Below are 26159 nucleotides of genomic sequence, written 5' to 3' on the forward strand. Positions count from 1 at the left end.
TCGTTGTTCTTGGGTCCACAGGGCAGTGGTGAAGAGCCGCCCTCGTGTGTGGTAACACAAACAAACAACAACAACAAGACAACAACAACCAGCAACTCTTGACGGGTTTACGGGAAATTGTTTCTTGAAAAGTCCCGCCCAGTGGGAGGGTCTCGAAGTCGGTGGCAGCGTGAGGGGGTTTCTGAACGCGAAGTCGTCAATTGTCGTGGCGTTCGCTCTGTGTGTGATAGGAAGTGAGAGAGATGAGAGAGATGAGAGATAGAGAGATGATGAGAGAGATGAGAGATAGAGAGAGATAATACGACTTAACACGAACAGACATCGCAGTTGATGTATCTCGTAGTTGGTGGTGGTGAATTGTTGACCGCCTTAACAAGTTCGTGATAGAACTCCACATTCGCTGGGTTGTTGGTGTGTGGGGGGAGTTCGTCTCGAGGGTTTGAAGGGAAGAAGAGGAGGAGGAGGAAGAAGAGGATTAAAGCTTCGCTCGACACGGTGAGGACTCGTTGCGTTTCGTTTGTGATCTGAAAAGACGCCGACGTCTTTCCTGCGAAGCATCGCGAACAACGCCACGGGTCCCATTGACAATCGATGTTGTTGATGATGATGTTGTTGTTGTTGATGATGATGTTGTTGATGATGTTGATGTACAGTGTCAAACTGCGCGTGTGAGTATAATATCTATTTCCTTAAACGCAGTCTACGACTCTAGCGCGTTAGAGTTATCGATCGCGTGTTCGTGTTCACAAATCGATACTCTCCGAGCCGCGGTATCGATCCGCGATCTTACCGCGACGTTACCCTCGATACGGACTGGACACGGCCGCCGTGTGTTAGAATACAAAGACAAAGATCTCCCGTGTAGCCTGTGACTGACTGTAGGGGCAAGTGCTGTCAGCGAGCAGCACCACGCCCGGCCGCCTTTGTCTCCCCAATGGCGATGTTTACACACCGCACCGGGTCGTCATTTGAGGCTGAGTCGACCTAGGCGGAGGACCGGTTCCGATAATCGTTGCTGGGGTTGGTGGTGGTGGTGGCCGTGAGCGGGAATCGAACTCGGGACGCCGGGTTCGTAGCGTAGCGCGCTAACCGCTGCACCACCGCTCCCCACACTATACACACACTGTATACACACTACACACTGTACACACACTGTATACACACTGTATACACTACACACTGTGTGCACACTGTATACACACTATACACTATACAAACTACACACACTTTACACACACTGTATACACACTGTACACATACTGTATACACACTCTACACACACTGTATACAAACTACACACACTTATACACACTTTACACACTGTATACACACACTTTACACACACACACTGTATACACTGTATACACACACTGCATACACACTGTATACACACACTGTATACACACACACTGTATACACACACTTTACACACACACTGTATACACACACACTGTATACACACACTGTACACACACACACACACACTGCATACACACACTGTATATACACACACTTTATATAACACACACACAAGGTCGTGTACATACTTCCACTCGTATATTATTCATTAACGCCGTTAATAAATTGCACTACATGCTGTTGGCACACACGTTGAGCAAAGCCGTGCGTGTGTTTGTGTATAAAGTGCGTGTGTGTGTGTGTATACAGTGCGTGTGTTTGTGTATAAAGTGTGTGTGTGTTTGTGTGTGTATCCAGTGTGTTTGTGTGTGAGTGTATACAGTGTGTTTGTGTGTGTGTACAGTGTGTTTGTGTGTATAAAGTGTGTGTGTATATAGTGTGTTTGTGTGTGTATATACAGTTTGTGTGTGTGTGTATACAGTGTGTGTGTATATACAGTGTGTGTGTGTGTATACAGTGTGTTTGTGTGTGTGTATACAGTGTGTTTGTGTGTATAAAGTGTGTGTGTATATAGTGTGTTTGTGTGTGTATATACAGTTTGTGTGTGTGTGTATACAGTGTGTGTGTGTATATACAGTGTGTTTGTGTATATAAAGTGTGTGTGTATACAGTGTGTTTGTGTGTGTATACAGTGTGTGTGTGTGTGTATACAGTGTGTGTGTGTGTGCGTAGTGAAATTACGCGTGGTACACAGGTGACAGGGACTCACTTTGGTGTGGAACCTTTTGTACAAACTCAGTGTAGTGTACAGTGTAGTGTACTGTGTAGTGTAATGTACAGTGTAGTGTACTGTACTGTGTAGTGTAGAGTAGTGTACTGTGTAGAGTAGTGAGTGTAGTGTACAGTGTAGAGTAGTGTACTGTGTAGAGTAGTGTAGTGTGTAGTGTAGTGTACTGTGTAGTGTACAGTGTAGAGTAGTGTACTGTGTAGAGTATTGTGTTGTGTAGTGTACAGTACTCTGTACTGTACTGTGTAGAGTAGTGTACAATACTGTGTGGTCTTCATTATTGCGGCACAGTACTCTACGTAGTGTGCTGTGAAGTGTACTGTGTTGCAATCGTGTGTTCGTGCATTACAGTATATTGCAGTACAGCACAAATGAGTGTACTCGAGTTAATGGTGTATTGCAGTACAATGCTTCGTCGAAACCCTTATCCATGGCTATATTATCTGTGACTCCTATTATCCGCTGGAGCTGTAGGGTCTGCAAAAACCACAATAGTATTTGTGGTTATCCGCAGGGTTTTCACGTTATTTAAATTTCTTAGCGGCTTTCCTATTATCCGCAATTTTTTCAGATATTAGAGGAGTCGCACGGAAAGTTTCATCCCATCATCCGCCGTGTTATGGTAAGCGCTGTGCCGAACTCAACGGCAACTTAAAGTAATAGCAACCTTGGCCACTGGTCCCCCGAACGGTATTTTAACTCCAAACTCGCAAATTTGTCACGGATAAGAAGAGTTCATTGCGAAATGTTAAAATTTTTCGCGAGACACACTTTTTTTTTTTTACAAATCCGCAATTGGAGCATATTTGAGGATAACATCATGGATAGCAGGGTACGGAATATTATATTCTTGGTTCTTTCGGTAAAGTCACTTAGAAGGGAAATAATAAAAGAATATGAATATAAAACAATAAAAAAAATTATTGTATTAAAAAAGTGTATTGTTTTATATTCATATTATTTTATTATTTCCCTTCTACGTGACTTTACCGAAAAAACCAAGAATATGAATCCCTGCAGTCACGAAAGCTTTAAATCAAAAGGGTACAGAATGTTCATCCTCCATGATCACCGCGGATAAGAAGAGTCCTGTGGTAACGTCAAGGGTAGGCGGCACTGCAGCGCATGGTGTATAGCGGTACACCACAGTCATACCTCGGTATACAACCGCTTTGGAATACGTCGAATTTGGTATACGTCGAGTTTTGACGAGAGAAAAAAATGTCTTGGGATACGACGTCTTGCTTGGGATACGACGCGCTTGCTAGAACTTGTGTGGGTCGGGATGAGTCCCCGCGTAGACCCCGCGTAGACCCCGTTCACGACTGAAACAAAGCGCCGCTCCTCAGTCTGCCTGTACAGTAGATCTCGTTCAGCGCACAACCCTTGCTAGAACTCTTCGTGAAATTTCACGTGTTTTTTGTCATTTTAATTTACGTATGCATTTTAGTAACAAGTAGTGTCTAAGTGATTTTATACAACCCCATAAATGTATAATATGGCATGTAAAATATAATTTCTTATACTCTGGAACGGATTGTTTCCTTTGCCTTTATTTCTTATGGGAAAAATTCGTTTGGTATACGTCATTTTCAGTATAAGTCTTACCTTCTGGAACGAATTAACGACGTATACCGAGGCACCACTGTAGTTTGTAGTCCAATGTTCGGCCACAATTTAGTGGACAAAGTGTGGTTATTTTCATAGGGCACGTATAATAGAATCGACCACGGCTCGTGAGTTGCGTGTGGACTCCGGGAAATTGTACGCAGCTAATTGTTCAACTTTTGGACGCAGCTTTTAAGTTTAACATAAATAATTACGCGGTCGTAGTGGGAGTGGGTCCCGGGTGCTCATCCCTGGAAGCAAGAGACACAGGCGTGTGAGTACACCGGATTTCTAATTTCAAAACCCCACAGCCAACCTGCGTAACACGAGAGTTTTGGTTTTGCGTTCCAAGCAGTTTGAGCACTCCTGCCCGATCAAATTCTCATCGATCTGTGAAAAGTCCTATTATAGTTGATCAGACATTGTCTCCTTCATATATCTGTCAACATAAAATATCTAAGAGTATTTCTTACACAACCTGTCGGCCCAGTGGCCTTGTGGGAGTGCATGATCTCAAGATCGGGTTATGTAAGAAATACTTTGATATGATCTCAGAAATTATGCACTCCCAGAAGGCCATTGGGCACCTGGGTTGTGTCAGAAATACTTCACTGTTATACACGGAGAGAGAGACATATGAAAGAAACATTGTCTGCTTATCTACTTTGTTATATTCTCCACAAAGACGCGTAATTTATTTGTAAAAATAAATCCTGTTGTCAGTGGATGGGCTTTTTCTATTCGTGTATTTTTTACAGATAGGTCACCAGAAAGTTGTCGGTGTTATCCCATCACCCGCATTGCCTTGTGGATAATATTCACATGGGAGTAGTCTCGTCCTATTCGCTGTCCCCCCCCTTCCCACGGGTAAGACGAATGACCCGGAGCTTGCGACAAATTCCTTCCTGTTATTCACGTTTTGGCTTCTCGTAAGGTACCCCAATACGCGAACCCAACCCACGTAACTTTTCTGAAGAAAGTGCCGGAAAGGAAGGGGAACAAAACAATGTGCCGGACCGAAAGCGATGGCAATTCGGTGGGTGTACGTGAATGTGTCGGTGATGACCTTTAAGTGCTACTGCCTCATCAGCGTAGGCTTTTTGACAAGTGCGATGTTCTCATTGGTTTGTTGGGTCTCATTTCTGTTCGCTTGAATTCTGTGTCGTCTTTGTCATTTTGTTGACCCAGGTTACTCATGCAAATAAGGCTTTTCGTGGCCGATTTGAGTTCTCATTTGGTTAAACAAATTAACTTGACCTTGAAGGTGCTTCCGTTTTCTTCCCACATGCAAAACAATCATGAGAGCAGCAATGAATAAACATTCCAGTTCGAGCTAACTGAGTTTAACTTCGTTGAATCTGGTAAATGTGGCATGCGTTGAGGCCTGCCAAGAGGTGTGCCCACGCACTCACACATGCCCACATGCCCACATACCCATACGCCTTCACGTGATGAGGGCATTCCTGTGCAATGTATTATTTAATGTGTAATGGGTTCCGGAGACACTTGTAGAGGTAACTTCTTTATTACAATCCAACACTCCAACAGTCCTGATACTCTGTTACAGCCTAGGTACACAACCTAGATACACTACTCTGGCTACGCTCTGGAACTCGCCCTCACAAGGACGTAGAGCCGGGAGTTCCAGAGTCCCACCACTGGCCCTCACAGCGTCCCAGGGTCCTGAGATGGCTAGTCTTGAGCTACAACTGGTCCTGATCGGCCAGGGAGCTGCCCTTTTATGCCTCGTCCCCAACGAGGGGTGGGGTTGTGTGCGCCCCCAGATATCCCACAGAGCACACACAGCCCCCCCCGTTGGTGGCGCCAAGGGGCTTAACTGGCTGGGGTGCCTGGGATCCTGGCGCCAAGGGGCTTAAGCGTCTGGGTTGTCTGGGATCCTAGCGCCTGGCGCCAACGGCTTATCTGCCTAGGGTCCCAGAGCCCCCAGCAGCCCCTCCCCTCTTACGTCACTACAAATGCATTGCATTGCTACACCCTTCTATCAGCCTCATACACTATCACGCTCCACCCATACCTCCTTCAACCCCCTGCACCATTGCCTCGTTGCCCTGCTGGCATATCTCATTCCTTTTGCAAACCCGATTACTCAGCCATTGGCGGAGCCAGTGCTGGGGGAGGGTGGAATGGCACGTGCCCCCCCAATGATCCGATCGAAATCCCTAATTTCGATCGGATCATTGGGGTTTATTAGTAATAAATCGGCATTTTGCGACCCCCACTGCCACGGTGTAGCATATTATTACGTGCCAGGGACTCTATGAGATGATAGGACAATAGTCTGAGTCCATAATTGGCAATAAGTAACGGCAAAGCGGTTATAAGTGACTCACAGAATTGTGCGCAGTTGCGTGTATACAGCACACGACTTCCCTGAAGGCATCAACACCTTCAGCGAGCGCGATGCCGATCACACAACACGGTTCGAATTCGACCCTCGATCGATGGCTGCGCCATCGCTGCACACGCGTCGAATGAAAAGCAAGGGACAAGTCCTTACTTACTAACAACTCCTTACTTACTAACAACTCCTTACTTACTAACAACTCCTCTATAATTTTTCATTGCTGGAGGGGTTGCCCCCCCCCCCTACCTGAAAATCCTGGCTCTGCCTTTGCTAACAGCCATTTTACCCAATTTATCCTTCCCTTATTTTGCCATAGATAGAATGATGCCGTTATATATTGCATGAATGCTTTACTGCAATATGGTAGGTTCACACAATGGTTATGTGGCATCACTACACAATTCCGCACAGAAGTGTTGCGTATATATTCCATACTGCGATTTCACTCAGGATGGACTGCCATTCGTCATGGGAATGTGGAATTTCAAACCACTTGCTCATGGCCACCGTTGGGGCCACTGTTGGGAGTTCTAGCAGGAACACCTTTTATCAACATTGGCGGTTGTGAGTCATGAGCGACTTGCGAAATGTATTTAAAATTGTACCGTCGGTGTTTCATTCGCAGGAAATGTCCTGCTTGGAATTCTGAGAAAAAAAAACATTTTGTCGGTGCACGTACACTTCTGCGCACTGCTGAGTTGGTGACGGCGGGAAGCTTAGACGTTGGGAATACTAATTATAGTCGAGTGCAGCAATGTATTGTTTTCTGCACTCCCTTTGTTCTTGGTAGATGCTTCACAAACTACAATGGAACACGTGAACAACGCGTTCACTGCTGTGCAGCCCTGTAGCATCTGGGGGGGGAGTAATGGAGGGGTGGGCTGGAGGGGCCTTAGCCCCCCCCCCCCCGGCTGAAAGCTGAGACCCCCTCCCCCCCCACCTTTGTAAATTATTATTGTAAAGTGAATAAAGCCACCTTTGTAAATTATTATTGTAAAGTGAATAAATTCACCTTATGAATGTTGGGATATTGTCAGCAGTGGCAGAGGGCACTGGACAGAATACACTTTTATATCGAGACTGAAAACTCATTTCTGAAGAACTGCTTTTTGTGTGCAGTTTGTTGTCTCTCCCCTACCCCCCCGCACCTCCGATTAGCAGGGTTCACTACGTACGGTGCGAAAGAAGTTCAACACACAGTACTTACAAAACTCAGCGCAAATTCGCGATGGGTGTCGCAGCCTTGTTACACACAGCGGGGTGAGAGCCGGAGCAGAATGCACCGTATCCACAATCAGATTGTGTGGTTTAGCATTTAATATTTGTTCAAAGTTCATTCGACACCGACTGTGTCGAGCCGCCCACCCCTGACTTCGAATAAGATCGGGCATTGGCGGTCGCTGCTGTGAGCGAAGCCGGCGGGCCCCGTGAGGTGTGTGTGGGCTTTTTGTTGAGTACGTGCGAGCTGAATGTAATCAGCCCACAGCTGTTATAGGTGAACAACAAATGCTGGCGGTTACAACAGTGGCATGCGGTTTCTTCTTCTTTGCGCAAGAAACCGAAGGTCCTTGCGTTGGCCCATACCGGTGCGTGAGTCATTGGTGGCTCGCGTCGTGAAATGCCTGCCACTTCGTCCATGGACCTGACAGGTTCGGAGGAGGCTATTTGGAGAGCGGGTTGATATCAACGTTTCCCCAGGCCCAAAATTATCCAGTGGCGTGTCTGCCGGCCCGTCTCGATTTAACCCATTACCAACTGGGGGATGTGTGTGTGTGTGTCCCTTTTACTTCCTTCGCTGGAGAGCTTTATGACACTTGGCACTTCAAACACACTCAGAAGTGCACCTGACTGTGCACGAGCTGGGGGGGGGGGGTCATCACAGAGGTCGCAAACGGGTTTTGATTCCTTACCCGTACCCGTACCCGACCGCACCAGGGTCGCAAACGGGTACCCGTACCCGTACCTGGCCGGCTACGGGTAGCCGGGTATCGGGTAGGGTACGGGTATCGGGTACTCGGTTGCGACCTCTGGGTCATCATCACTTGGTGGCAAGTGACAGCTGTTGATGTTATCGTTGACGCCCACTTTTAATAGAGTATGTACTTCAGCACGGTTCTGTAGTTCATAATAAAGCGGTATACTTCACGTAAATATGATCGACAAAGATCTGGAAGAATGCTAGCGTGCACGATGGAACGACATTCGGAGTAAACGCCTCAATCGGGACCCAAACGTCACACACCTCTTACTCTTTGGTTATTTCGGTAAAGTCACGTAGAAAGAAAAAATAATTTAATAATAGCATACGACGTTTCGATTGCAACACAAGCACACCTCTTGGATATGGCATCCGCTCCTCATCGTAGACACTGGTGTAACCATAATAGAGGCCTTCTTGGGTTAGATTGCACAAATATAAATGTGTCGTTCAACCCGCCACCACCCGACACAGCCGATTAGTAAGGTTTGTCACGTAAACACAACATGCCAATTCGTGACTGGTTCAGTACACCTGGGTGTTGGAGAGTAAACCGAAACCATTTGGCATTCGTAGTACGAAGTTTCCCCTCGTACAAAAACCTCTTGTGGATAATATTGGTCGTGAAGACCTCCTGTGTTAAACTGACTGTTGTAACCATCAACCGGATCCGAACATCAACAGGCCGATGCGCACATCTCCTTCATAAATTGATAATTTTAAGACAAGCCAGAGTAGTATGATTGGGGTCATGCAACCCAAACTTTGGGCCATATCGTAAATCACTGTCGTCTTCTCGCGGCTAGCAGACCTTGACTTTGGTATTTAGCTCCTGAATTCAAGGCCACACGCTAAAATAATAGAATAGATCGAACTATTTCTAAAATGCAGTTTTACCTTCTTTCAAATCTGCTTACTCCTTCGCCGATGGTGACTCAAGGGACATGGTTAATGAGAAAGTTAACTGTGCCTTGAAATGCGCACAGGCTTTCGTGACCAATATTACATTTCACATTCGATTTTTGGGGTCACACGATTTAACCCAAAAATGTATTCCTACTCAAATTGTGCCTCGTTTTTGACGCATGACGGTGCTTTCAGTCACAGTCGGTTCAGATTTATTTGGTGAGGAATCCCAAGTTCCGTAGGGGTACTGAAATTTTGAAGAAGCATGCATCGGTGTCGATTTCACTTTGTCTTTGACAGTATGGGGATGGAACGGTGGCATAGTGGTTAGCGCACTGCACTTTGAACCCAGAGAACCGAGATTGATTCCTGGTCACGGCTCAACACCAGCCTTGGGCCTCCTCCCCCCGTCACCAAATCCGCACTGACCGGCGTGGTGAAGTATGGTCAAGCAACCCCCATGGCTGACATGGCGCAGGCAGTTGCCTCAGCCAACCTTTAATTGACAAGAGGATAAGCATGTCTAGTACATTGAAATACCGCTCGTTTGCACATAAGCAAATTCGCAGAAGACAATAGTTTTCGTCGTGTGCGCATACGTTTTATAAGCAGTGCCACCTTCGCCCTTTCAGGGACAGGCTGGAAAGCGTCAGCGGTGTTGTCACGTGCTTGTAAGCATTATGAAACCCACGCCGGCTAGGGCACGAAGCCATTATCATCCTCCTCCCATTGGCTCTCTTCTTCCTATTTTCGCTGACCAAAACACGCGAGGGGGAGGGGGGGGATTTCCATTCTCGGTCCGCTCTCGCTATGAGCGCGTTCGCGGTGTCCGTGTCTGCGAGCCAATCTGTTTCTGCCCCGAACGTTTTTCCTTGTGCCAGTGCGGGACATCCATGGGCCTCTCTCTGTTGAGTGGGGTTCACTGGATCATCATCACCACATTGGGAAGCAATGGTGCAGCCAGGATTTTCAGGTAGGGGGGGCAACCCCTCCAGCAATGGAAAATGATAGAGGAGTTGTTTGTAAGTGAAGACTTGTCCCTTGATTTTTATTCGACGCGTGTGCGGCGATGGCGCAGCCATCGATCGAGGGTCGAATTCGAGCCGCGTTGTGTGACCGGCATCGCGCTCGCTGAAGCTGAATGCCTTCAGGGAAGTCGTGTACTGTATACGCAACTGCGCACAATTCTGTGAGTCACTTATAACCGCTTTGCCGTTACTTATTGCCAATTATGGACTCGGACTATTGTCCTATCATCTCATAGAGTCCCTGGCACGTAATAATATGCTACACAGTGGCAGTGGGGGTAGCAAAATGCCGATTTATTACTAATAAACCCCAATGATCCGATCGAAATTAGGGATTTAGATCGGATCATTGGGGGGGGGCACGTACCACCCCACCCCCCCACTGGCTCCGCCGGTGTTGGGAAGATGCTACATATTTAGGGCGCCACGGTGACGAGATGTTAACTGCCTCGCTCTGGTCTACAGGTCGTGGGTTAGATTCCAACCCTAACGCCTAAAAAAAAAGATTTACAATTTTTTTTTATTTGGGCGCTCCACAAGACCCTCTCCATGTGGGTAAATTTCTCTACGGTGTCCTTGGTTGCACTTGGCGTCTTTGACTTTGCCTAGGCAGATAAATGTCAGGTGATGAGTATCTGAGACATTTGCATTTGCCGATAAGCTTTCTGCCGCCTTTGAAGCCAAAAGCAACCCATCTTACACCGATGTTTTAAAACATCGGTGTAAGAAGCCAAAAGCGTGTTCGTGAATTTGGGCAGAATTACTTTAATCCAGACCATTGAAAGAATTTCTGAAACTGTCAGAAATTGAATTGTGCATGAAATGGGCTCTTAATTGTTACTGTCAGACTACAGACCCATCTATCTACTATTTGGAAATGTCACTTCTGAAAAAAGAGCTATGTAGCTCAGTGGGCCTTAACCTGGTAAAAAAAGTTTAGTTTATCGTAATAGTTGCGTGGGGAAGGCCTCCACCCTCTCACGCAACTCGTGGCCATTCACGTTTTGCGTGGGTGAATTGCCAATTAAAGACATGTGGTGGAGGGGGGAGCAGTGGGGGGAGCACTAAATAGGAATCTGAAAAAAGAACTGAAATTGTGTAAAGTAAGCGAAGGGTTAGAGGCACAGTGTGAGGGCAGTGGATGATAAACTAAAAGGAAGTGAATGTGTAAGAGCATTGAAGTGAAACAACGAGAAGAATCTGACATGCAGATAGATGTGAACACATCAGAAAGAGACAGAGGATGGAGGTACAGCAGATTTTTTTTTTTATTAAACGAAAAAGAATAAAGGAAAGAAAAAAAACAGAATAGGAATAAAAATGAAGTTTTAAAATAAAGTTGATTTCATAGAAAGAAAAAAAAATACGCAGATTTTTTTTTTATCCACACTTGAAAAAGCAAATAAAAATGCATACATTGAAAAATTACACGATTGACATTAGAATTTGAAAACAAAATAATGCTGCTGCATTGAAGCAAAGTTTATCAAGTGTCAAAAAAACATAATACACACTTAAAACTTGCCAAATGCACTCTTGCAATAACCCTGAGAGGAACACATTGATTGTAGAACATATGCAGTTTTAAAGACATCTTTCAAACTTCTCTGCAAATGTAAGTGCAGGGCACGCCGCTGGAAGGGGTCGACGGCGGATGGCTGAGAATGATGATTGAGTGGCAACCAAGGATTGGAGCGTATCGGAGAGCACGTCCACCGAGGAGGCAGAGCGATGAAATCAATTCGTGTGTGCGGGAGTTTAGGTGGATTATTTACCCTTCTTGGTTCTTTCGGTAAGGTCAGGACAGACCTGTTCTTCACCTGAGGACGGCTGCTTGCGTTGTGGCCGAAACGTCGTGAGAATTGTATTTTATAATGTTTTATTATTTTATTATTTCCCTTCTACGTGACTTTACCAAAAGAACCAAGAAGATGAATCCCTGCAGTCACGAAAGCTTTAAATCGAAATTTTGATTATTTACGTCGCAGAATCGTTAGCAGCCATCAGTTTGGGTAGGCCTTTGCATCAAGCAGTCGGCTGACCCTAGCTGATGATGATGATGAAACTTGCCAAACACTCAAACTCGAAAGCTCTTGGCTGTGTTCTCAAAGCGTATTAGAATTGGTTTTACCTTTCTGGCAATAAAACAGTTGTGATAAGACATTCAAACACCAAACAGACACCTTTTGCAAGGAATCATGTCAGCATTAACCACACGTACTTGTGGTGAACGTGCAAACAAAAAACATGCTTCCGGTGATACATGCATTGTCTTGTCTGGTCTGACACTGGTTGTGACTGGGCCATAAAGAAAGCTGTCTCCGGTGTAGACCAATCGGTGTCAAAGACAAAACTCTGGAATGCTGATGACGTGTGAGGGGTCGGACATGTAGACAATGAAGGTCGCCGCACTGTTATATAATTGTGTTGGTGCCAGACAGCGAGACGCAGCACTTGCGGGCAGCGCTTCTTACGTGGTGGGTAGAAGGGGGCACAACATTGCACTGCACTTCTACACTCCCACGTTCATGCTCCCCCCACCTTCACCGGCACGTACAACCCCAGCGGCACAACCCCAGCCGCGGTGAAATGCGGTCAATCAACGCCCAACGACACAGGCGGACGGGCATGGTGCTGGCCACCCACCCCCTCGTATTCGGCGTGTCTAAGTTTGTGTGGTCAGTTAACCAGTATCACCTGGGTCTGTCCCGTGACCTTGCCAGCAACGGAAACGCAATGAGACCAATGATTATTTCGTGGTGTAATCGGAACGATCAATCGCGTGCACCAACATCTGGTTAATAAGTAAACACAGTAAATATGTAAAGCTCATGAATGCCCTGCAGGTTGATATGTAGGACGTTTTGAAAGAATTTGACTACAGTGTAACTGGGGCGACTGCATGTCACAGGTTCAGGGACCGATGACTAATCCACTTCGTTCCACGGGTCTACTGACCCCTTTAAAGAAGAGAACATTGGGTGTCAAACACTCTTGATTATTCTCACATGTAGGCCATCTTATACAGGAGTTAGTGCTCAAATACAAACTTAAAAGTTGGTTGCAACTACATAAAATAATTACGATTGGTAATAAGAAGTCGCCTATTTGGTGAGTTGTTGCATAGCGAGCTCCTTCTTGAGTACGACTGATGTAGATGCAGAGCAACAACTCCAATTTTCGCATTCAGGTGGTCAAGCCAGATGACTGTCAGGAGCAGCTGAATGTATCGCTGTGATGTCTTCTTCGTATTTCTGGATCGGGGCATTGCGTCATTACACGCTGTGCGGTCTGTCCTGGATGACCACAGTCGCACGTTACTGGAGAGTTTTTAATTTTACATTTGTGCATCAGGTATCCGCATCTACCATTATTTGTGCGGATGCGGTTTAGGGTGGACTTCATAGAAGATCAAACCCAGGGATCTTCTGTGTTGGGTCTGTCACAAGTTGTTTGTAAGTTAATTTGAACACCATTCGGCGTAGCGGTTAGCACAGTGCAGAATGAACCAAGCCACCTCTCTGATTGACTGGTGTAGGCCAATCAGTTTCAAAGACAATGCATACATTATCAGAGCATGCTTGTTGCCATGTTTTTGCCACAAATACCGTGTGGTTAATGCAGACTTGATGCCTTGCAAAAGGTATCTCTATTTGGTGTTTGAACATCATAACACCTCCTGTTTTATTGCCAGGATGGATTATATCAATGGGACAAAAAAGGTCCCATCGATATAAGCCACCTACGTTTGAATCCTGGGCCACGGGTAACAGCGGCAAGCCATATCCGGGACGGCTCCCACCTTCACCAATCGGCACTGACAAGCGTGGTGACGTGTGGTCAAACAACCACCATTGCTGACATGGCATCGTGCCATCCGGGGTTGTTGCCTCCCACGACCATGCTTCTTGGGGAGGGCCTTCGTCCAGCGGTGGATGGGCAAAGGGCTGTAGATGACCGTTCTTATTTTGTTCATTCGGTCCTTCCAAGGTGAATGATGCGCCGTATTCAGCACACACACAAATACAACTTGAGATGCAAGCACGGACGGCACTGAGAAAATTAAACTGAACAGAAGAAAAAATATCTGTTTTTTAGCCCGGTCTTAAAAGTACCAATTGTTATTTCACCTTTTCTGCGTATGGCCAAATGACGTTGTAGATTCAGGCTCAGTCACTTCTGGTACAAGATAGTAAATTAGTACACTACTTTCCAGGAACCTATGCTCTGTTTCCACCTTTGTGGATTGGCGTTCGAGTTCTCTGCTTGTCCGTCGAAGGGCTTGCGCTTTGAACCCTCCCTCCCCGAACAACAACCTCACTTCGAAGCACCGTAATCGCAGATGTGAGCCAAGGATCGCACTGTCTTCCATTGGAGAAGCCGTACAAAAGAAATACAAACATTATACAAAAAAAGGTGTCAGTTTTGTTGCCAGATAGAAGGGTAAAAAAACAATTATCATATTTTTTACTGGCAAATGAGGTTCCAATGGTATTATACAAGAATGCAAGCCAACAAAAGCTGTTCGCTCATCTATATATGTTAAAGGGAAATTTGTGAATGTGTCTGTTCGAAATGTTTAGCATACTTCCCGACATGCAACAAACTTGAAATTTGGCATGTGGGTAGCTTCCAGACTGTACACAATGCAAAAAGTATAAAATTTGACTTTTGCATTTTGGGGGGGGGTTCAATAATGGATGTAATATTTTGCACGGCAAGTGAGCGGTGACGTCACATCTGTGATGTCACCCACATGCGGCAGCGTCACGCAGTGTGCCTGCTGACGTCACGCACCCCCCACCCTCCGCGTAGGCCGTGTATTAATCCAAGACAAGAATCCAAGTCTTGGTAGTAAAGCTAGTCCGTCAAAAAGCGAAAGTGACTGGAATCCAGATGCTGCTTCGATAAGACGTCGAACTAAATACGGCCACGTTTTTCCCCTTCATAAGATGACACTGCTCTGCTTCTATCGCGCATTTCATGTCCATCGACAGAATCTTTATTTTGTTTACCGTCGAGAATACCGATGAGCTATGAAGCAATTTTTTTCACAGATGTCCACAAACTACTGCAATGCCGCACCTTGACAAATGTTCGGAAACACTGTACACAGAGAGGTGTAGAAACAACGTCGAAAACCTTCCTCGTATTTTTTTAATGCTTTTTTCATCGGATGGTTGCAGCGCGATTACGTTAATCGGGCAGCTGGATCTCCGACCAACTGGTCAGCGCACTCTGGCCGCAGAAGCAGTTTGAAGAGGGTGGCCGGTTCAATTCCTGGTATGCTCATGACTCCATGCAGGAGTGTACACATGTTCGAATGTTAATTTGGTAATGCGATAAGGAAGCACGCAGGTCAGGCTGATTTAGCTATAATAATGTATTTATCCAGGAATGCCACACTGAGTCACAGGGCTCGTTTTCAGGAGGGTCCTGCTACATTAGGTTTTTCTTTCAAGATGTTTGTGGCCAATCACTGACGAGTTGTTTGTAATTGTGGGATGAAACCGAAGCACCCGGAGAAAACCCACAAGGGGGCAACGCTCTATCCCTGTACAGATGGAAACAGGTGGCGATCATTCCACTTGCTGTAACCGCCTTCTCCTTGCGAGCCAGCGTTGAGGCACCTCGACGCCCCACGGGAAGGGAGTTTCACAGCATTTGAGCGATCCACAAAGCCTCGCCTACACGGTGCCAGGGTCACTGGCGTGCACGCGGACGTATTTCTCAGTCAGCCCTAGGTAGTTCTGCTGCAATAAAAGATCAGCGCAATACCGGTATAGATGAATTCCTGCCGCCCAAACACAGATGCCATTGCCCCGACTCTCTGGGTCAAACCCGGGGCAGATGGGCTCCTATAGCATAAGGAAACGAAGGGGTCCTTGCCTGTACGATCAGCGGTTAACCAGCATTTATTCAGGCAAGCCTGACTGCTGATACAAGACATGAGTCAAGAGTTTGCGTGTCTCGAACAGTGCTGTTGAAAGTATGTACTCCCAGAAGGACGTAGTATGGCCGATGGGTTGTGTAACAGAAAATACTTTAATTTTTTTTTCACGTGGAGCGATGGAAACGTGAAGGAGACGCATTATCCGATTATTTATTTGGCAAAAATGTGGCCTGTGTTTGTTTTAGTCGCGGGGAATGGCTCTTCGTTTAGGCCCGTACGTGTCTATATACTCCTTGACGAGATCAGCAAGGTTATTGGTGATTCGTTAGTGGCAGTCACTTTGTGTGTGTGGGGCGATGTGGTGCGATCGGACATGTTGGCCCGAGAAGCGGAAAGAGAGATGGCACAGGACAGGGCAGTGTGGAAGGTGGCCATGAGTGGGACAAACGTGTGGGATAAGAAGACTTTGTGTGTGTTGTATGTGTGCAATTATTGCGACATTATAACGTGTTCGTTCGGCAACCGGAAGCCAATGCAGGTCGGGTCTTGCAGCATCTGAAGGGTTACGCTTCCGTGTGAGAGATCCGAACGCGTTCTCCGTCCCGTGACGCCGACAACGCAATGGGGATGGAATTTTCGGGAGAAGCTCTTATGGGTAACATGATTTATTGAGAAGAAGTGACTCAGAGGATGTCTTTTATGAAAAAAAGATTTTAAAAACCTCTTGTCTTGTCATTTTAATACATTACTGATTTAATAGACACGTGTATGCATCATCGTCAAAGAATTTAATAAAATGTCGTCCAGCCTACTGAAACAATGTAATTCCAATCTACGGGCTGTCTGTGTGTGTCGCTATTGTAAACTTTGATCACATTTGTTGGGAAAACTGTTATGTTGTTTATATAGCATTGTTTTAGTAAGTTTTAGAGGGGCTTGGTTTGCCCGATTGTTTGATTTAGTATAGATTTATACTTAAAATGTTGATCTGTATTGTATTATGATTGTTATTGGGATCAAACATCGAAATGGAATTTTTTGCACTTTTTTGTACGCAGCATGGACGGGTTGTGCTTTTTCTGTAGGATTTTATTGTTTACGTTTGTGATGTTTAGATTTGTGTACAATGAATTTTAGGTGTATCTTGTAATTGTATTGTTTGTTGCGGTTGAACCCAAATCAAGAGCCGAATGGCTCACAGGGTAAATCCTAATAAATGAACTGAAATGAACTGAATGTAGGTCCAGCCTATGGGCTATCTGGAACAATGCAGTTCCACCATATGGGGGTGTCTGGAACAATGCAGGCCCAACCTACAGGCTGTAAAGAACAATTTCCCGGTAGCATTTCTTTAAGCAGATAAATCAACATCAGTTGAATTTTATCTGGGTCTTGTTCAGCAGGGTGTGGCTTGTGTAATAAATACTTCTGGCAATAGTCAACAACGCAGGGGATTTTTCAGCACAATAAAGTAAAGCTGTAGAAAAGCACTGCTCTGCCTTGGTAGTAACAATAAACACACTTTATAGTGTGCACATTTCACGAATCAGAACGCATCGTTCGAGATCTCTGAGGCACGGAGCCAGAGTTTAGAGTCCTTCATACGCGAGCCTGAACCAGGTGAGAGCATGAACCCGGTGAGAGTCTGAACCAGGTGAGAGCCTGAACCAGGTGAGAGTCTGAACCAGGTGAGGGACTGAACCAGGTGAGAGAGTCTGAACCAAGTGAGAGTCTGGACAGGTGAGAGTCTGAACCAAGTGAGAGAGTCTGAACCAGGTGAGAGACTGAAGCAGGTGAGAGCTTGAACCAGGTGAGAGCCTGAACCAGATGAGAGCCTGGACCAGGTGAGAGTCTGAACCAGGTGAGAGACTGAACCAGGTGAGAGCCTGAACCAGGTGAGAGAATAAACCAGATGAAAGCCTGAACCAGGTGAGAGCCTGAACCAGGTGAGAGCCTGAACCAGGTGAGAGTCTGGACAGGTGAGAGTCTGAACCAGGTGAGAGAGTCTGAACCAGGTGAGAGTCTGAACCAGGTGAGATACTTGAGTTGCTGCTTGAAGGTGGATCATGGTGCTTGGATGCCGCTGCGTGTGTGCAGCAGTGGGAGAGATCTTGATTTGAAGCTTTCGTGACTGCAGGAATCCATACTCTTTGGTTCTTTGGGTAAAGTCACGTAGGTAGAAAAATAAAATAAATCACGACGTTTCGGGCGCAACACAAGCGTCCGTCATCATACCTACGTGGCTTTACCGAAAGAACCAAAGAGAAGTGGGAGAGAGTTCGGATGACTGCCGGTGCAGCTACGGAGAACCGCCACTCCGCCACGGACGGTCCTGGCTCTGGGTACGATGAGCAGATTGTTGGACTTGCTCGGCGGGTCGCGGCGGTGTGCCGTGGTCCAGTGGAGTGAGAAGGGTAGAGAGGTGTGGGGCGGGGAGACCTTGAGAGAGACACCTCGGTGGCACAGGATAGTGGTTTTGTACCATGTCCTTGATTTGATGGGGGAGCCAGTGCATGGTTGTTAACATAGCCATGGAAGCCACGTGGGCCATGCCTGATGCCCAGAATAGCGCAAGACATGTTGATTTGCAGGCACTTTAATTTGTGGAGGTGTTTGTTGTGACGTCTGAGTAAGGACACGTTGTGGGCAGCCGTTAACTACTCGGTGCTTTTCCTATGTACTGCAAGTCCGAGTCCGTGGATTTCCTTTAATCGTTACTTTTTGTCCAGTTGACCAAAAGCGGTCAGAACACTGAACCCACTCGTAGTTAGAAAACGTTGTTGTGAGGAGTAAGCGATTACCGGTACCCCCCACCCACCTACCCAGTGTCAGCCAATCAGTGATCTCAGTACATGTCTTTATTTACATATATAGCCAATTACCAACTTTGGAAGTCTCTATTAGCGTGACTAATTTATCTCGACCTGCGTCTCCATTTGGAATCGAAATTTATTTTTGCCAAAGGTAGCAATGCTTCGGTTCTTAGCGGGTGGTGGTATTGATAATAATGTACACTGGTATAGCACCTTCCAAAGTTGCTGTACAGAGGTACAAATGGAAATACAATTTTAAACAGACAAAAAAATGCAGTGGAAAACCTATGAAAAGAGTGCAGCCTGGTGATAAGAAAACCCCGAAGGTAATAAAAGAGTAAGATATTCATCATTAGCTTGAGGATGTTCATCCACTCATAACCATCGTTGACATTGAGTGGTTTGGTAATAGGCATTTCTGAAGCCACTATAAAAACTATTAACAATTTTTATTCTACCAGGTAAGGCCCACTGAACTGTGTAGCTCTTTTTCAGAAGCGACCTAGCCACAAAGGATAGCTCAACGAAGTGGGTTATCACGTGGAAATGTATATAAGCCAAATATTCTAAACGCATGTTTGTAAATATGGAGGGAAAAGCCAGAGGACCCGGATAAAAAACCACGCGACCACGGGGAGAGAGACGTCACGCAAACTCCAAATATACAGCAGCAGGCGTCAGGGTCGCGATCAAACCCACGACCTCCTGTATACCAGGCAAGGTAGTTAAAATCTCCTAGCCACCGCGGCGTCACAGTCATTGTGATGGGCAGTGCTGTCGCGGGAAGAGGGGACAGGCCTAGACCCGGCTCCGCTGACACTGTCTGGCAAACCAGAAGCACTTGTAATCAACAATAGGGCATACGTTGTGAGCAGCTGTTGTGGCAATGTTTCTGCGATTGTGTTTATTCGCACAGCTTGTGAAGACGACAGAGACAAGGGGATGGATTTCTCTGCGAAAAACAACCCTCAAAATCTCAATGCGAAGAAGACCTTTTGTGGCTTCACATTGCTGCTGTGTATGCTGCCGTTTGTCCAGCGAGCAACTTCGAGTGGTGAGTTCAGTCCACTTTCACCTATTAGTATTCCCGAAAACTGTGACTCCTGTTATCGCTGCGGTCTGTTATCTTTTATCCGTAAAGATACGCAAGTTATCTCTCGTTTTCCACAGCTCAGATAAGAGGAATTGCAGGCGCCGAATTAATCCTGTTATTCATGATTTGTACGTGTACGTAACGCATACCCATCCATGTCTATTTGTGGGTCACTTGGTGACGTACATAAATGTACATGTAGAGCCCCTTTTGTTGATCCACTGCTGGATGAGGGCTTCTGCAAACCGTGCGGCTCATGGGGGTCACGTTGACATCTACACTTCACGACGCTGGTCATTGTGGTGGGGAGTACCTACGCGAGAGCATAGAAGTACAGCACAACGATAGTTTTTGCTACACTACCTTTCTGCTGCCCATCATGTAGTAGGCGCTACGCGTTCACGTGGGTCGTGTTTAACAATTAATCATCGGGCGTGGGGATGGACGGGAGTCAATCACCGCTCTATGGGGCTGATATGTTTTGATAGGTTTTAACACGTAGGCTTTCGCGACCAATATTAGCCAAAATAGAGGTATTTGGGTTAATCGCATGAATATAAATGTGTCGTTAAACCCACCACCACCCGACACAGCCAATTAGTAAGCTTTGTCACGTAAACAAAACATGCAAATGTGTTACGAGTTCAGCACACCGGTGTGTTGGAGAGTAAACCCACTACAACATTTTCAATTCGAGTACGACGTTTCGCCAGTAATTACAACCAACATCATCATGCGGACAGCCAGCGTTGTGGAGAAATCCTCCTGCCCCGGTCTTAAATAGAGGGATACATGTGATGACGTCACACATGAGCAAATCAGATGGGAAGGCCAGAGGGTGGGGGGGGTTTAATGTATGTGTATAAATTACAATAAGACCTCGTTATTTCGGTATTTGATCATTCGTAATTGGGGATACTTGAACACGACTGCGCTTTCAGCACATATGCAGTATTAGTAATTCGCCATGAGCCGAATTGCCGTACCGGATGGTCCAATTTCGGCATGACCCAAAACAATGAGTCAGTCTCGTGGTGGTGCCTGTGATGATCCTCCGGCGCCTGAACGTTGAAGGACCCTAGCAGCTACAAAAAGGTACAGAAGAGGATCAAGGACATTCTTCCACAGGCACCTCTGTCAACAGTGAAGTGCCACATCAGCTGGTGTCGTCTGACAGCGAGTAATATGGTGTAAAATAATGTCTCAAAGTAAACATGAATTGCTAAGTGAAAAATGTGAAGTTTAAGTGGAGTGTCATTTGATGTTTAAGTGAAAATGTCGTGCTAAAGTGAACATACAGTACTGTAAGTGCATACGAAGTGCATGAAGCCCCCCTCCACAACCTCCACAACCTCCATCACCTCCATCACCTACCACATGGAACCTACCGCATCCTCCTTCTTCGCCTGCAGTGCTGGTTACTTGTTTTTGGAAAATAATGTTTGGAAAACGAATTTTTAAAAAAACTACATTTATTGGGGCAGGATGCACTGGGGATCAACAATGTACATACATCGGAATATTGGATAATTCTGCAAGGCCAGAACATCATGTGTTGAATTATTACAAAGAATATGAATAAGGGTTTACTGTACAATGGATATCCATCACCGGTTGGGTTATTCATAGGGTAATAAACATATGTACATGCATTAATAACACTATGCATGTACATCCTGCCTTTTCTTTGATGCAAGAAATCACAATGCCTGTTATTGTCTGTTCACAGTTAATCACCACTTGTATTTGCAGTCAATTCACTTCCAAGCAGCACGAAGCCTGTAGCTATCAGACATGGTTACAATAATGTTTATAGATTATCTAATTAGTCTTGGTCAGTAGTAGCTAGTTTTGCACAGAACTTCAACATTATCAAAATCGTTTGAGTGTCCTTGTTAGCACGTGTGTCCTGCCACTGCCGACAATTGTATTTGGGAGTATTTATTTAATGTTCCTTTCGTGTTCTTTTCGTCTCGTGCTGATCATTCATCCTGTCGAACCAAAATAGCATTTTCCACAGGAGCAATTAATCCGGTACACACCTTCTGTTGATAGCTTCGGTAATACATCTTTAGTAACAGACATTAGCTTTTGCATTTAATGTACCGTGCCAAATCTCACTCGGATGTGATGTTTTTCCAAAAATCTGGCTAGTTTATCAGTTACTTCCGCAATGTAAGCTATTTTAATAGTTTTAATTGCTTGATCAGTTTCAATGCTTCTGCTATTTTATTTGGTTTTAGCATTCAGTGCCCTGTTGATTTGTGCATCATTGTAACCGTTCACGCTTCTTTAACATGTTTAATCTCACTCCTCAGGCTTTCACCATCTGACACTTTCTTATCCCGATGTATGAGCGTCTTGATGAGAGAGGATTTCTATGCGGGGGGGGGGGGTGATAGGCGTCAGTGTGCGTTTTCTTTCCATTTACAGTACTCGGTGTTATTTTACCGTTTCGGCCACGCCCAAGCAGAATATCGAGACATTGAACCTCCACTGCCAATCGTGAACTGGATGGACGGGTTTTGCGAGCTCAGTAGATTTAGAAATACATGAAGTCTATCTATACCCTGTGGCCAGCCCAATAATGTGTCATCCACATATCCAACCAAACAGAGGGGTTTCGTGTGCTTTAAGCTATTGCTTCAAAGTCTGCTATGTACAAAGGATAGCCCATTGCTGCTCCTTCCTTTTGTTTATATAAATCATCTTTCCACCGTGGATATGTGTTCCTTAGACAGTGCTGAGCTGGTCGTGGGATATCCGTGGTGGTTTTAATATTCGTTGTGGTGCAAAGTATGACGCGGAGACAGATCTTCAGAAGGGCTGACGCCAAGGTTTATTTTGAGGCTTTATGCCTAACTCGTTATTGCTCCGACCGACACTTCTGGCTATTCTATCCCCCCCCCCCCCCAGGGAAGGGTACTGGGAATCCCTAATACCCCCTTAACTATCCAGGCTCTTCTCCTTGACTGGCCGAGGGATGATCCAACTTCGGTCAGTCGGGAACAGAGCCAGTCTTAGTCCCCTTGTTAGATTCCCCTACCCTGGGTTCCACTCCTAGCCTTCACCTTTCCCGGACTCCCACGACGACCCCCTTGGCGTCACGGGTCCCCCCTTATATACCCCAGGGGGACATCCCTTCACCGTACCGGAGGCGAGCGTGACATGACGTCACTCACTACTCCTCAACACATTCACCAAGTGCTTGGAAGTTATTCCACAATAAGTGCCCCTTTCTTTCTCGTTACGTGTTCCTCCGTTGAGAGCCCCCAAGACGATGCACGGCATACTGAAGGGTGATGAAAAAATCGGAGTAGGTTTTACTATTTCTGTGCAATGAAGCCGGTGTTAAGATGTTCGAATACAAAATAGGTACCTTTTGCAAGGCATCAAGTCTGCATGAGCCACACATAGTTGTGGCAAAACATGCACACACGTTCTGATATATGCATCGTCTTTGAAACTGGTCTACACCAGAGACAGCCTTTTTTAAATCCTTTATATTAAGTTCACTTGCTTGCGCGCTTACGACCGTGCAAATTTTTCGGTCGTTTTTTAACCCACTTCCCGTGATCCAATCGAGCTGACATTTTGCACACACACTCGTTGTGCGTGACAATTTATTTTCGTGAAAAATTTTTTCCAAAATTTTCCACTTTTTAGGATTTTTTTTTAAATATTTAATTTAAAATACCAATGTGATAAAAATGAAACTCTTACTCAAGAAAAACAGAAATGAATAATAAAATAAAACCGATGCCACGCATATAAAGGAGTTATAGTGAAAAACTTTGTTTTTACGGGTTAATTTTATTTACACGCTTTTATTTAACTCACTTCGTCTGCTGTATCCTCTAAAAAGAAATCTTGTAAATCAATTTTTACACACTTCCCAATGTGCTATCGACTGCAAACTTGGTATAGGTATCTCACACTGATGACAACACGATATTATATCATACAAAATCCAAAACATATTTTTAAAACTTTTTACACGCTTTTATTTAACTTCCTGTATGTGTTGTATCCAAAAATCTTGTAACTCAATTTCAACCGTATTCCCAATGTATCGACTGCAAACTTCGTATAGCTATGTCATACTGATGACAATACTATATTCCAGAGGTGGGACAAAGTCATTGTTATGCAAGTCCAAGTCGAGTCGCAAGTCATCAAATTCATGACTCGAGTCTGACTCGAGTCCAAGTCACATGACTCGAGTCCACATCTCATAGGTGGGACAAAGTCATTGTTATGCAAGTCCAAGTCGAGTCGCAAGTCATCAAATTCATGACTCGAGTCTGACTCGAGTCCAAGTCACATGACTCGAGTCCACACCTCTGCTATATTCTATCATTAAAAATTAAAAATATATATTTTTAGCAATCTTTTTAACGGCTCTAATTGTCCACGCTCAATTCACGTTGTTGTCTGTAAATCACCACGTGGTCCCTTACGTCACGGCAAGCCTCGGGGAGCCACGTCCAGGGGCGGGGGATGTGGAAGGAGGGGAGGGGCGATGGGGGAAGGGGGCAGGGGGAGGGGCAGCTCGGATAGTACATTTCATTAAAGCGTGTTTTAAAGTATTTTTAAATATTTTATTTTACACGCTTTTATTTAACTCACTCTGTCTGTTGTTGTTGTCGTTGTATCCTCAAATCTTGTAACTCGATTTTAACCCACTTCCCAATGTGGTATCGACTGCAAACTTGGTATACTTATGTCATACTGATGACAATATCATTTTTTTTCTTTTTTAGATGTTATGTTTCGGCTTGGGTCTAATTGTCCACGCTCAACTAACGTTGGCTGTAAATCACCATGGCCCCTTACGTTATGGCAAGCTTGGTGACCACTTCCTGGAGTCGTGGAGTTCTTCCATTACTAGTCGGGTACATTTCATTAAAGCGTGTTTTTTAAAAAGTTTTTTTAAAATATTACTTATTCGTGGCCTTGTCTCATCAGTGTTAGACCAGAGAACGCCAAAAGGCGAAACTTGGATGCTGGCAAAAAAGTCCCGTAGATAATACTCAAGGCTATTGCAGATGAGCCGGACGCTGGCTAAGTTTTGCATGACCTCTGCCTCCTCACATTCGCACCCCTTGCCCCGATTGTACATGCCTATCTGTACATTCCTATCTGTGCACGCCTATCTGACACAAGATTTTAAAGCGAGATTGGTGTCCTGCGCCGTGCCTTTTCAAAACGCCGCAGCTCAATTGAGCCGGAGCTCTCGGCGTGTTTCGCCTCGTCGCCGTACAAATTAAACGTTCGCGAGCTTTCGAAACGACGCCCCGCTCGTTTAAATTGGCGGAGCCGGCCGACTATAGTCGTTTTAGCCGGATGAACACACGTATTGGGCGGCTTATGGTAGGTAGCAGTCACAGGAAGAGGTGTGTAGTTTTTTTTTCTTTCCTGCAGATAATATGAAGACAACGCCATGTATCCAAAGATTGGTTTTTTCACCGTGATGGAGTTGCCCGCTTGCTTAATGCATCATGAGGAATCACACAAAAACCCCTCTAGTCAACGGGAACCTTCCTGCAATGCAGATTTTTTTTTCCCACGTAAGGGTAACAGCTGCTTTTCATGTACTGTGTTCACAGCGGCAAACATTCAAATATAGATTTTAATACAGTATAGGCAAAGCCATACAATACGTGTACACCTTGTTCTTGTACTGCCTTTGACGGAATCCCCCAGAATGCACCCACCCGCGCTGCTTTTGCATCAGCTGGAGCGGCATTACCCTGGACAGCCCACGAATTGGGCAACCATCACGCGCACCAGGTTATCCCAGGTTAACGTAGGTGGTTCGCCGCAGGGTGGCGCCACGTTGTGAGCGGCGCATCGCTGCACAATCGGCTGTTGTACTGTGATCCTATGCTCCCACGTCTGCGCTGCCCGAGCCTTTGCCAACCCGTGCAGGAAAAGCGCGGCGTAGGATTCAGTAGCGCTCTGACCCGCACGGCACAGGGGAGGCTCTCATCCAGCAGTGGACTCAATGTACACGGACATTGCTACAATGTTTCCTACTCAACCACGAAGCCGTGCACTTGCCGTGAAGGGTGCAATACTGAAGCAGTATTTTGTCAAAGTTTTGCATGTTCTATGCAAATCCCCATTCGTGTTGAAGCGATGCATACATGTGGATACATCGCCTCTCACAAAGCTCTCTTGCGACTATATTTCAAATCCATTCTCTCTCCGTGTCAACCTTGAGCAAGCCTTTTAGATTCTCTACTCGGACAGCACAAACTTGTTTTTGTAATGTGTCTTGTATGTCTACTCTCTTATTTTATGGACCTAATTTTTGCACTTTTTTT

General features: G+C 45.5%; 1 protein-coding gene across 5 annotated transcripts in view; it reads left to right on the top strand.

Annotated features, from left to right (window-relative positions):
* LOC144734115 (interferon lambda receptor 1-like) overlaps positions 1–26159 on the top strand; it is a 37650-nt gene continuing 11491 nt past the window's right edge. The window contains exons 1-3 of one of the 5 annotated variants that reach the window (XM_078616181.1): positions 1–495; positions 15218–15314; positions 19654–19791. In XM_078616181.1, coding sequence (XP_078472307.1) covers positions 19680–19791 — 112 coding nt within the window. In that variant the 5' untranslated portion in view covers positions 1–495; positions 15218–15314; positions 19654–19679. Of the gene's footprint in view, positions 496–9582; positions 9977–15217; positions 15315–15363; positions 17545–19653; positions 19792–26159 lie in introns of those variants that run through there. The other 4 variants (XM_078616180.1, XM_078616179.1, XM_078616178.1 and 1 more) reach the window with 4 other exon arrangements.

Source organism: Lampetra planeri, chromosome 50 (genome assembly GCF_965212315.1).
Source record: "Lampetra planeri chromosome 50, kcLamPlan1.2.h2, whole genome shotgun sequence".
NCBI lineage: Eukaryota > Metazoa > Chordata > Hyperoartia > Petromyzontiformes > Petromyzontidae > Lampetra > Lampetra planeri.